At 54.9% G+C, this 11,729-nt stretch overlaps 1 protein-coding gene across 1 annotated transcript; it reads left to right on the forward strand.

The window, feature by feature from the left end:
- Positions 1-5,551, forward strand: ECM1 (extracellular matrix protein 1). Its single transcript, XM_087705001.1, has 6 exons — positions 1-160; positions 1,702-1,824; positions 2,640-2,971; positions 3,719-3,939; positions 4,545-4,632; positions 4,867-5,551. The coding sequence occupies exons 1-6, from the start codon at positions 76-78 to the stop codon at positions 5,074-5,076; spliced, it is 1,059 nt and encodes a 352-aa protein (XP_087561127.1). The 5' UTR covers positions 1-75; the 3' UTR covers positions 5,077-5,551.
- Positions 5,552-11,729: the final 6,178 nt, after the last annotated feature.

Raw genomic sequence — 11,729 nt, forward strand, 5'->3', positions numbered from 1 at the left:
GGGCATAAAAGGGGCCGGAGCCGCGGCGGCACCAGCAACCGATCCCCGAGCGAGCAAGCCAGAAGTCCCGCCGTGATGTCCGCCATGCCCGCCGTCTGGCTCTGCCTCTGCTGCTGCCTGGCCGCCTGGCCCCTCTCGGCCACCCAGGCGCCGCCGCCAGGTAGGTCCCGCTCAGGAGGCCGGGAGGGGAAGGAGGAGGAGGAGGGAGGGCCGGCCGGGACTCGCCCCCTGCGGAGCCCTCGGGGGGCGGAGAGGAGGGGGCTGCCCTGAATTCCCCTGGCGCTGCCTTGAGGCTCCTTGCTTAACCCGGGGACGGGGGCTTCTGCCCGGGCAGCCCACCCACCCCTCAAGGCAGCCCGCTTTCTGCCGCCGCTGGCCGGAGGGAGGGTCCGGGCGAAAGGCGCCCCTCGGGGGTCGCCTCCCCGCCCCGCTTGGGCGACCTGAAAACAGCTGGCTCCACTACGGGCGGGTCCTAGGCCACCAGGAGGCTCTTGTGGGGCCGGGAGAGCGAGAGCGGTTCCAACCCGCCACCCCCCCTCTGAATCCCTGAGGTTTGCTTCATTCCCTGTTTGCTGGCTGGTATCCTCCCCCCGCCCGGGGGGGAGAGAGAGGGGAAAGTCCCTTTTGTGTTGTTTATGGAGCCAAATTGTCTGAAAGTTTTTCCAGCGAAGGAGGCTTGGCTTCCGCTGGCCCAGGACTGGCTAAAGGGGTGGAGAAGTGGCAGCAGTGGGCATGGGGTGGCAGCTGCAGTGGTCCCTTCCTGGGGCTCAAGGGAAGGAGGGACCCACAGAGTGGGGCTCAGGGCCCCTCCATCCTCCAAAGGGAGGATCCAGGGACAGGGGCACCTTTCAGGGTAAGGCAGCTGATGGGGCTGCCCTTGTGCTGAGGAAGTGGGGCTAGAAAGGGCAACCTGGGTGGATGGAGGAGAGCGAGGCTCTGGGGCAGTCAAGTGACCCCCCCCACCCCCAGAATGCCAGCCCTGCTCTTTGAGGAGCCCCTCGCAGAGGGAGGGAAGGAGCAGATGGCACCAGCCTGGCCCTTCCTCCAGCTCAGCGATGGAGAAAGGGAGCCAAAGACGCCCATTCTGGGGAAGGGGAGCCAGGAAAACAGCCCCCCCCCTTGGGCTGCAGGAGCCTCCCACACCCCAAAACAGGGCCAAGCTCTGCCAAGAGGCCAGGAACCGTTGAGCTCTGGCGATTGTGAGGATCGAGGGGTGAGATGTTGTGTCATTCCTTGGAAACCTCATCATGAGTAATCCTCCAGGTGCAGCTTCAGCCTTCGTAGCCGAGCCAGTTTACTTCCGCCTGAACCTCTTTGCATTTTGGGGTGGGGGTGGGAATCTGGGGCTGAAGGGAGGAGACAGTTGGGTGGGGGGAGGGCAGGCCAGGCCAAGGAGCCTGTAAGGCTTCCCCATCTCCCTGACCTCTCCACACCTCCCATCATCCCTCACTCAGCACTGGGGAGGGGGCTGCTCCCGTTCTCCTGGGGGAGGGGGCCGTCTTCAGCTGTCCGGCCTGAAAGCCCCACTTCCACAAAAAGGGAACGAAAGAAACTGCAACCAGGTGATCTGTTTGGTTGGACCCCAGTGTGGTTGGTCAACGCTTGGCTCAGCCGGGTGTGAGTTAACTAGGGAACCACAGTTAAACAAACCATGAGCCCAATCCATGGTTAACCACCTCTTCCTCCTCCTCCTCTCCCCAGCCAATGGAGATGACCAGCCCCCACCAGGCCAGTTCCCGGTGGAGATCTCCCAACACGACATTCTTACTGATCAGATCTCACGGGAGTTCCTGTTCCAGAAGATTCAGGAGAATTTGGACAACGGTGAGGCTGCTGAGGAGGGGCAGGGAGGGCTTAGATGACAGCCAGACCCAAACCCATACAGGGGAATCTCACAGGCAGAGATACAGAGACAAAGACAGAGAGACAGAGACAGACAGACAGACAGACAGACAGATAGATAGATGATAGATAGATAGATAGATAGATAGATAGATAGATAGATAGATAGATAGAAGAGAGAGAGGGAAAGAGAGAGAGGGACAGAGAGAGAGACAGAGAGAGACAGAGATAGATAGATAGATAGATAGATAGATAGATAGATAGATAGATAGATAGATGATAGATAGATAGATAGATAGATAGATAGATAGATAGATAGATAGATAGATAGATAGATAGATAGATAGATAGGGGGAGAGAGAGAGAGAGACAGAGATAGATAGATAGATAGATAGATAGATAGATAGATAGATAGATAGATAGATAGATAGATAGATGATAGATGGAGGGAGGGAGAGAGAGAGAGAGAGAGAGAGAGAGAGAGATGCATTGTTGGGATTAAGCTAAACCCCTCAAGGCTCCCCAAGGGCCTCATTCTGCAGGGGAACTTGGTGCCCCCACAACAGGAGGGGCTGAAAGGGCAGCCCTTGAGAGCCCCCCCCCCCCCTGCAAAGGAACCAACTGAAGAGGGGAAAAAAGCAAAGAGAAAATTTGATCTGGGAACGAGAGGAACCTTCTGGGGTGCAGCCAGCAAGGAGCCTCTTCGGGAGGTGCTGGTTATCTGAAGCCAGCCAGAGTAAGAGAGGGCTTTGGGGTGCCCCTTTTATAACCTGCCCCCCCTCTCCCTCCTTCTTTAGGGCAAGAGCTGCCCATTCTGATCCACGGGGAGCCCCAGCCGGTGCCCCTGGGGCCCAGAGGGAGGCGCCCCCCATGCACGGAGGTGGGCTGCCGCCGGAGGCCCCCCTTCTACAAGCTGGAAGACTTCCCGCCAGGCCGCCCCACCCTCAGCAACCTGGGGGCCCTTTGCGCCGCGGGGCGGAGGAAGGCCAGCTACGGCCCTTGGAACCTGCCCCAGACCAGCTTCAGCCACCTCTCGCGCCAGGGGGAGGCCCTGAACCAACTGGAGCTCCAGTTCGCCCGCTGCTGCCAGCTGTCCGAGGACCAGAGGCTGCCCTGTGCCTCCAACGAGGTGAGTGTTACCCCTGCGCCCCCCCCCCGGTTGCATTTGTGCGTTTGTGTCCCTCCAGCCTCCGTTCAACCAGGGTCCGTCCCCCCCCCCCCGACGCTCCTGCCCAGGTGTGTGAAGCAACTGGAAAACTTTGCTCTTGACAAAGTTTATTGAGACATTCAGGAGTCGCCCATCCCTTCTCCACTGAATAATTTGGGTGGCCCCCCCCTCCACTCCTCCTGCTCTGCCCGCCCCCCCTCCCATCTCAGAGGGAGCCCCACATCCATCCGGAAGTCCCAACTGAAAGGGGCCTCTGCGGATGGGGGGAGGTCAAAAGTTGCAACCCCTTTTGGGCTGGGTCTGTGGTGCTGAGTTCACACCCTTCTGCAGAAGGTGTAAAAAAGGCCACAAAGGGTTTGTGTGTTTACCTGGGCTGTGAAACCGATTGTTTCGTGGGGAAACTTGCCTGGAAAACTTTGAGCCCAAGGTGGGCGAATATGACACTTTACCCCCCCCCCTGTGGACTTCAACTCCCAGAATTCCCGAGCCAGCATGGCTGGCTCGGGAATTCTGGGAGTTGAAATCCACACGTCGTACCGGAGACGTAATTGCTCACCCTGTTTTAGCTTCTTGTTTAGCCTTTTGTCCTCAGAATCTTTGGACGCAGATCCTTCCTGGTCCTTCGCACAGGGGGGGGGGGGAGCCTCCCCTCCCCAGGTGGCTAATCCCTTCTCCTCGCTTCTCTCCCCCTGCCCCCCCTTCTTCCAGTGGGAAAAATCCCTGGCCCGCTTTTGCAAGCAGGAGTATTCCTTCAAGACCCGTCCCTTCCACTGCTGCCGTGGGGACACCCGCGAGGCCCGCCTGAGCTGCTTCGCCAGCCAAGTGCCCTTCCCCAACTACGAGGGCGAGGGGGCATCGCTGGACCTGTCCGACGTCTCCACCGCCACCCTGGACTCCATTTGCAGCCAAGCGTCAAGCCAGGGCAAGCAGTGAGTAGCTCTCTCTCCCACCATCCTAAGCAGGGGAGGGGGTTGGACTAGATGACCTACAAGGTCCCTTCCAACTCTGTTAATCTGTAAAAAAAATAAAAAATTGGCCGGTTGGGTTGGAGCTGCCAGGAAGAGGATCTCTCTCCCCTTGGGAATCTGGGCACTTAGGGGGCTCTTCTCTGAAGCTCTTCACGTGGGCTGGGGTCTTCTGGCAGGGAGTGATGGGGGTGGTAGTCCAAGCCATCTGGAAGGCAAGCCTATGGAGCAAGGGTGCTGTGCTCGGGGGCCATTTATGCCAACCGGTTAGGATACCAATAGAAGTTTGTACAGCCGGCAGATTTTCAGGAGCCCCAAAAAGAGCCCTTCAAATGGGGGGGGGGAATTGATGGGCTGTTGTGTTTGATGGGGGTCCTAGAAGCAATTCAATGCGAGAGGTCAGATTTGCCAACCTACCTCGCCCTCTTGTGGCTGCAATGTGAAATGCACCTAAACGCTAAGCCAGAGGGTTTAGTCTCCCAAGATTGCTTTGGGAGATTGGAAGGGCTTGGAGGCCTCCTGGATCCCCTCCGGCCTTTCCTGAGTGTGGCTTTCCTCCTTTTCTGCAGGAAGCCCAGCCCGGCTTTAGTCCAGAACATCACGGAATCCTGCTGCAAACTGCCAGAGAGCGAACGGACCCTCTGCGCCCAAGGAGTGGTGAGTGTCCCATCTGGGAGGGGGGGGGACACATATCTTCTCTCCTCAGGGAGGGGAGGGGGCTCCCAAGAGCATCTTTCTGACCCCAAGCGGGTTGATCCAGAGCCTGGCTGGAAGCGATGAAGTGAAGCAGCTGCTTTCAAAGGGCCGGAGGTAACTCGGTTCGCCCCCCCCCCTCAATCCCCTCTTCTTCTTCCCCTGCAGAAATCTCAGTTCATCTTCTTCCCCCCCCAGAAATCTCAGTTCATCACCGCTTTCTGCGGCTCCCAGAGGCGCTTCTGGAAGGACCCCCAGAATTGCTGCGCCCAGGCGGAGGGCCCCCCCCGCAACGACTGCTTCGACCGTAGCTACCTGGGGCACGTCTCCCTCTTCCGCAGACAGCAGGAGGAGGAGGAGGAGGAGGAGGCAGAAGAAATCGTGCTTCCCACCCAGACGGCCTCCTGAACCCTCCCTGGGGCCTGATCCTGCCCCGCTCCAAGCCCCCCCCAGCCCGTCCCTGCCCCTCTCCTTCCCTCTGGCTCGCTCCCTCCCCAAATCCGAGGGTAGGGCCAGAAACCCCCTCTCCCCATGGACTTTATAATCGAGGAGGGTCTCCCTGGAGACCCTCCTTCCACGCACTTTATCTCCTTGACAGAAACCGCAGGCCGGTCGCTGAGCTGGGGGTGGGGGTGGGGGATTCTGCCGCTCCTTCTTTGCTTGGCTGCTGGGGATCTCTTGGTGGCGTTTGTAGGCATCAGAAGAGGGGCCCATGCCAGTCCCGAAGGCCGGTTGGCATCTTGCTCTGCCCTGCTGCATTTCTGCCTGGGGACCCATCCTCAACTCTCTGCTTGTAGCAAACGCCTCGGGAGGGAGGGAGGGATGGCCTGGCCTCGCGCCAGGGGCAAAGCGTTCGACAAATAAACCACTTTTTGGAAAAACAGCACAAGTTTGTCCTGTCGTGGTCCTTTCCCCCCCCCTCCCTGCACCCCCCAATCCACGCTCCCTGGGGCCACCTCGAAGGCCCATTCTCCCAAAGAGAGCCAGACATTGGTTAAAGAGGAAACTGGGGAGGGGGGGGCCCTCCAAACGCAGGTCAGGGTAGGGGGCAGATGAGGTGTGGGGGCCCGGGTTTCTTCTGCATCCGTATTTGGGGAATTCCGGGGAATTTCACTGAGCAGGAAGAGAGGAGAAAACGTTGGCTCCCTTGAGGATATCACGAGATCCTGGGCTGGTGAGCGAACACGCGGCCCACCGCTCTCCGGAGTGTGGGGGGGGGGAGAGTTGGGGTCTGGCCAACGGATGGGGAATGGTGGGACAGGCGGAGGGAGGCGGGGGGGGGGGGGAAGCTGGCAGCCGCCCTCCTTCAAGCAAATATCCCTGTGGTTCAGACTTGGCAGCCAACGCCCTGAACAAGACCGGAATCGGAGTGGGGGGCGCTTTTAACCCCCCACCCTCAACTGGTCTGGCTGCAAGACTCACGGGGGCAAGGAAAGGGGCTTTGGGGCCCAAGGGCCAGGGAAGGTGAGGGGGGGGGCTTGCAGATGTCTAATCTTGCTTGAAAGGGAGAGGAAGATGCTTAAAAAAAGATGCTTTTTGGAGTGACTGCTCCCCCAAAGATGGTGTTTTCACCGCCAGCAAGAACTAAAATGGGCCACCTGTCCTGGTGCCTCTTAAGTACCCCCACCCCCACCTCACCTGGATCTGAGGGTCTCCTGCCCACCAACCTTCCCCTGATGAATTTAGCAGCAGCGTCTCCTCTGGCATCCATGGGCTCCTGCCTCTAGAGGTTGGGGGTCAACCTGGCCCCTGCCCCCTACCCTTCTCTCTTTGGGGCAAGGAGGAGGGCTGGAGGTGGAGTGGGGGGGTGTTTCAGGGCCCATGTCTCACCCCCAATGTTCGCCGCCTTGTACTGACCCCAGCAAGGAGCAGCCTTGAAGGCGTCTGTCTCCTTGGATTAAGAAGCGAGGGTGGGGCTCCAAGTGGAGACTGGAGAGCCAGGGGATGGGGGTTGGTTTTTTTTGGGGGGGGGTGTTACTCTTTTTGGCTCCTGGTGCTTCACATTTCTGCCCACAGGTTGGAGAGTTTAATGGAGGTCCCCAGTGGGCCCCCGCTCTGCCCAGAAGGGGCTCCGTTGAATTCATGCTGGGAAAGTGGGCATGCACACCCTCCCATGGGGACCCCCTCCTCAAAGTCTGGCTCCTGAGCAGTGTGCTGAGTGAGGAGGTTGAGGTCTTGGCTGCCTCCCCCCTTCCCCCCCCCCGTGTTGCTTGGCTTCCCATTGCAGGAGCCGCGGCTTGGAAGCATCTCAAATGAGGCTCCCGGTTTTATGTGTTTTTCCAGGAAGCCTCTCCTGAATCGGGAGGAGGGGGTGGCAGTGCCCCTCAGGGCAGCTCTGGCTGTCCGGGGGCCTCCCTCTGGGCGCCCTGGAGAGGGAGGGTCATCGGCCGTCCATTGCTGGGGGCAGGGAGGCTCCCATTTGGACCCTGAAAGGGGGGGGGCTTTTAAACCCCTGGATTTATGTGTGGCCTCAATCTCCTGGCCTCCGATTATGGAAAATGCAAGGCATTTTGGAGGCTCAGCCAACTGTGTGTGGACGGAAGACAGAAAGATGCATGGTCCCATATCCTTCCTGGTTTTCCGTGCATTCCGTCATCAGAATGGAAGAAATGCCTCTGGCCATGTACAGAGTGCTTTGCCCTCCCACTTGAGAACTGCTGCTAATCCAGAAAGCCATGTAATGTCTGGATTAGAGGCCTGTTGGAGACGGACGTTGCCAGCTGCATTCCTAGACAGCAGCGGGGAAAGCCAGCAAAATCTTCCTTTTGCTTAGTGGTCTTTGCAACAGCAGCCCCAACTGTGCCCCCCCCTTGCAAAAATTTCCCTGAATCTCAGTATGGAAGCAGAGGGAGTAATTTTCCTTCAATCCAGTCACCTTGCTTGGATTCAGTTCAAGTGATCTCCGATCTTTGCATCCTGCTTGTTCAGCCTTCCTGCCCGCCTCGTATTTACCGACAGTTGCTTCAAAAACAACGAGGCAGATGCAAACTTTTGAAAGTTTCACGCAGAAATATCCCTGGCCGGGGACAGCTACACGTTGGCTCCAAACCGCAAGCATTTTTCTTGCGGCGAGCAATTGATAACCTTTGAAGCAATAATCTCAGAAAGATTTAAACCTTCATCCCAGCCGTATTATAAATCAAGCAGCCTTGGGTAACAAGAAGAGACGTTATGAAACAGATTAATTGATGTTGTGATCTTCTATTTTAAGGAGCCAAACTCAGGCAGTTAAAAATAGTAGGATTAATTCCCCCACCCCCCGTTTGTTCTGATAGATGGCAAACTGACAATGGATATAAATATATATATATTTAAAGGTTTCTGAGCAGAGACAGAGGGGGAGAAGCCGTGTTTAATTTGCCATTTTGATTTAGCTGGGAAACTTAATTTTCCCAGCTAAATAAAAGGGATGAAACCTCTTTTGAAAGGAGGTGGGTGGGGTTTCACCGGGCGAAAGAGGGGCTTTAGAAATACAGTGGAGATCGGGGTGGGGGGGGAATAACGCTGTGGGGATACATGCATGAAAGTGAAAATTTGGCCTCTTCATTGCTGGCGGCGGGTGAGAAATTCTGGTTTATTTAAACAGCTCTTTTTCATCTTATTGTAAGTGGAAATGTTGTTATAAGGTGAAACTGTTGGGAAGGCCAGTTGTTTTAAGCTTGTCTGTGTGAACCTACAGACTGGTTTCCATTCAGTGGTTTAAAATGGGGCTCTAAAAACCTTCCCGAGGCTGTTTGTCTGTTGTTCGGCTCCCTTGCGGTGCCATCAGGGCACCAGCGATGGGGCGAAGGGTGGTGGAAGAGGAGGGAAAGCTATTTTCGCCTTCTGCGCCCCCTTCCTTGCACTGAGGTTTGGAGAGCAAGCCCCCCCCTCTTCTGCCCCCTTGTTTACACACGGACCGTCCCCCCCACCCTCTCCCCCCTTAACAAAGAGGGTCTGGAGCTGCCTCTCAGCTGGGCTTGGCTTTAGAAGCGCAACATTTGCTTGCAAAAGTTTTTCCATTTTAGCCTAGCCTCACCGCTGTCTCTGCCAGGTCACATTGGATGGAAAGGTGGAGGGGGGGGCTCTTTTTTCTTCCAAGCGAGCCGCTAATCTCCCTACCCCACCCCAGTTCTGGCTGCCAAAGGAACAGAGGCCCTGGCAATGTTTGTGTGTCGGTGACTTTCGCAGTGGCCCTTCGGAGTTTTCCTTTCAACCGCCAGGAGCCCTCGGGGGTCTTGCGTTGCTGAGCCAGGCTGAAATGATCTGGGCAAGGACTTTGGAGAAACTTCATTGCGTGGGTTTCTTCTGGTTTGCTCTGGTTCTGGAGAAGCAAACGGCTTGTTTAAACCCAGGGAAGAGAAAATGTCCTTTTTGGCAGCTGGAATTTGGCTGGCCCACAAGGAAAAAACCTCAACAACACGAAAGCGTTTCAACTGATACGCCCGGGGAAACATTTACAGTCACAAACACTGACATAATAAAACACACCACTTACACGTATAAAATCCCTCGGCTGCAAAGCTAGGAATTCCTGCTGGTTTTATTTGGCCGTTGAGATGTATTTGATTTACTTTCCTGTTCAGGTTACTAGACCTCTGGGTCACAAGAGAAAAAGGCCCGTTTGTGACTTCAGTTGTGTCAGGTTGTGTTTTAACGGCCCGGGGAATTCGAGAGGATGAAAACATACCCCCCAAAAAAGAATCTAAACCAGTCACTGATACAATTTAAACCAGCCAGAAAGAGGCAATTTGCAATTTAACGAACATCCTGGAACAACAGAACCCAACAATTACTCTGTTAAATCAAAGGCTGCATTTCTACCAAATGTAAATATTAGATCTAATAAATCCGTAGCTGTCTGTGGGGAAAAAAAGCAGGATAAAACAGATGTTTGATTTCATCTGGCAATCAGGGATGCATTTATTGGGTTTATTTTTTATTTTCTGGAATTGCTAACCACAGCGATTTTAGCCACCATGAAAAATTAAAATGAAACTCTAGGAAGGCGCCTGCTCTTTTTTTTTGATCTTACTCCCTTTAATTTCCTCTTGTTGCAGAAACATTGCCCTACTGATGGAAATGTGGGGGAAAGGGCTGTCTGTCGTCATTAGGGGGGGGAAAAAACCATCAGTGCAGCAATGTGGAAAATTTCACATTTTATTCTCGTTCCCTTTTAAGGGGATGTTTTCAATAAAACTGCCACGCCTTGAAAGAATTCCCTTTCCTAGAAAGTGGAGAGAGGGGTAGGTGTGATGATCAAAAACCAGGGGACTGGTAGCCTGGAAAAATTCAAAGAAAAAAGGAAATAAACTCAAAGGAAAGAGGGGAAGGAAGAGAAAACAAGAGAAAGGAAAACCATCTGAGATAATCTGCATTTCATTCACTGCAGAACAACATTGTTAGTAAGAAGTTGTTTTTCTTTACATTTCATAGTTTCCCCCATATGAGCTTCTGTCTTGGCGCCTAAGGGATTCTGCACGTGCTCAGAGGGCAGATTGTCTCAATATTCACAAGAGAGCACTTTCCTCTCAATGAAAGGGCCCAGTTTGCCTTTTTAAAGAACGGATGGAATCACTTATTTCTTTGGAAGCCTTTAGGAGTGCAGAAATCCTCTATGCGGAGACCAGGTTAAGATGTCTGGGCCCACAAATGGGGGGGCTACCTTAAATATTTTACAGAGCCTTCAAGTTCCTAGTCCCTGGCATTTCTAAGAGTGGGCAGACCGGGAAAAACTTGGGGCTCCAATCCTGGGGTTTATGCCTGGCACAAAGAAGCCTGTTGGGGATCAGGCCACCCCTTTGAGGGTGCTGAGAGCAGCTGGAAAAATCTGGGGCTCTGAATAATCTGGATTTCCTGGGGGTAGGAAAGGCCCCCCAACCTGTTTTCATCTCCTGCTTGTCGTCTTTCCAACTTCCCCCAAGTTTTCTCTCCGGATGAAGCAGCTTTGATGTTTATCTCCTCCTCAAGTTCCTTGCAGACAGAAAGTTTAAAGAGGTTTCTGGGAGAATTTGCTGCTAAAATAGCCCAGTGGAAAAAAAACGCAGATTGTTATCCGCTCTCCTGCACCAAGGAAAACATCTTTCCCCCCCCCCCTTGAAAAAAAACGACCTAGTTTTAGAACAGGAAGGTTGAACTTTCCCCCTAGAAATCTGGTCTCTTTTCTGCGCCTGAATTCCGGATCTTTTTGGACCCAGTTTCGGGGATCCAGCAAGCAAACAAATAGGAAGCCAGGCCCTTCCTGGATTTGGGGGATCCTGAGCCTCCCGGGGCCCCACCCGATGCCCCAGCACCGACAGCAAGAAATTCACCAAAAATAGAACCTCGTACGAGAAAAGTTACGGCTTTCCTTTCCTTTTTTTTTTAGCCAAGAAACAAAGCAGACCAAAATAAACCCAGCTAAGCAACCAGCTCAAATAAGTTGCAAAAACATTGACAAGTCAGCTCTGGGGCTGGTCTCAAAATAAGGAGGTGGCAGGGAGCCAGGCAGATGGAGCCCGGGGCATCTGCTCTGGCAGCGGGAGGGATCGGGGCCAAGCACCTGCTTGGCAGGCGGGTGGGTATGGATCGGTCCCTGGCACACACACCCCCACGCAGCCGACTCCACAAAGGCCCGGAGCCTCACAAGGTGGTTGGCATCCCAAACCCTGAACCACACCCGAGCATGTGCAAAGTGCCGTTCCTTCCCCCCCCAAATGGCAGGACGGGTTCAGAAGCTGCTCCAAGCTGCCAAAGGGGCAAGACAGCTGTCAGATACAGCTGTGCCCTTAATTGGCGCGGATGCCACACAGCGATACTCTTTTGCCCCCGGGAGCCTAATCTTAGCCCGTTTCTGACCTCCCACCCAAAGGAAATAGAGATGGCGTGAGTCACCCACCCCCGAGGGAAGGGAATTTTCTGGGCTTTTTCTGGCGTCGGCCTCTTTTCATGCCAGGTCTTGAAGCAAAGAGGGAAGGGCTTGTGGGTGGGTGCAGATGACCTCACCATGCCCCCTCTGCCCTGAGGCCAAATCCTCTCGTTCTGGACTCCTGGCAGAAACGGCCTTATCCACGTAGCCCCCAAGTCAAGTCATCAATCAGGGG

Source organism: Thamnophis sirtalis, unplaced genomic scaffold (assembly GCF_051295495.1).
Source record: "Thamnophis sirtalis isolate CommonGarterSnake01/CBP01778 unplaced genomic scaffold, rThaSir2_p1.2 scaffold_2, whole genome shotgun sequence".
Taxonomy (NCBI): domain Eukaryota; kingdom Metazoa; phylum Chordata; class Lepidosauria; order Squamata; family Natricidae; genus Thamnophis; species Thamnophis sirtalis.

Excerpts from the sequence above, each read along its gene's own strand:
- ECM1 (XM_087705001.1), top strand. The coding sequence starts at position 76 with ATGTCCGCCATGCCCGCCGTCTGGCTCTGCCTCTGCTGCTGCCTGGCC. Across the intron at positions 2,972-3,718 it reads TGCCCTGTGCCTCCAACGAG|TGGGAAAAATCCCTGGCCCG; the intron begins GTGAGTGTTACC and ends CCCTTCTTCCAG. Across the intron at positions 4,633-4,866 it reads CCCTCTGCGCCCAAGGAGTG|AAATCTCAGTTCATCACCGC; the intron begins GTGAGTGTCCCA and ends TTCCCCCCCCAG.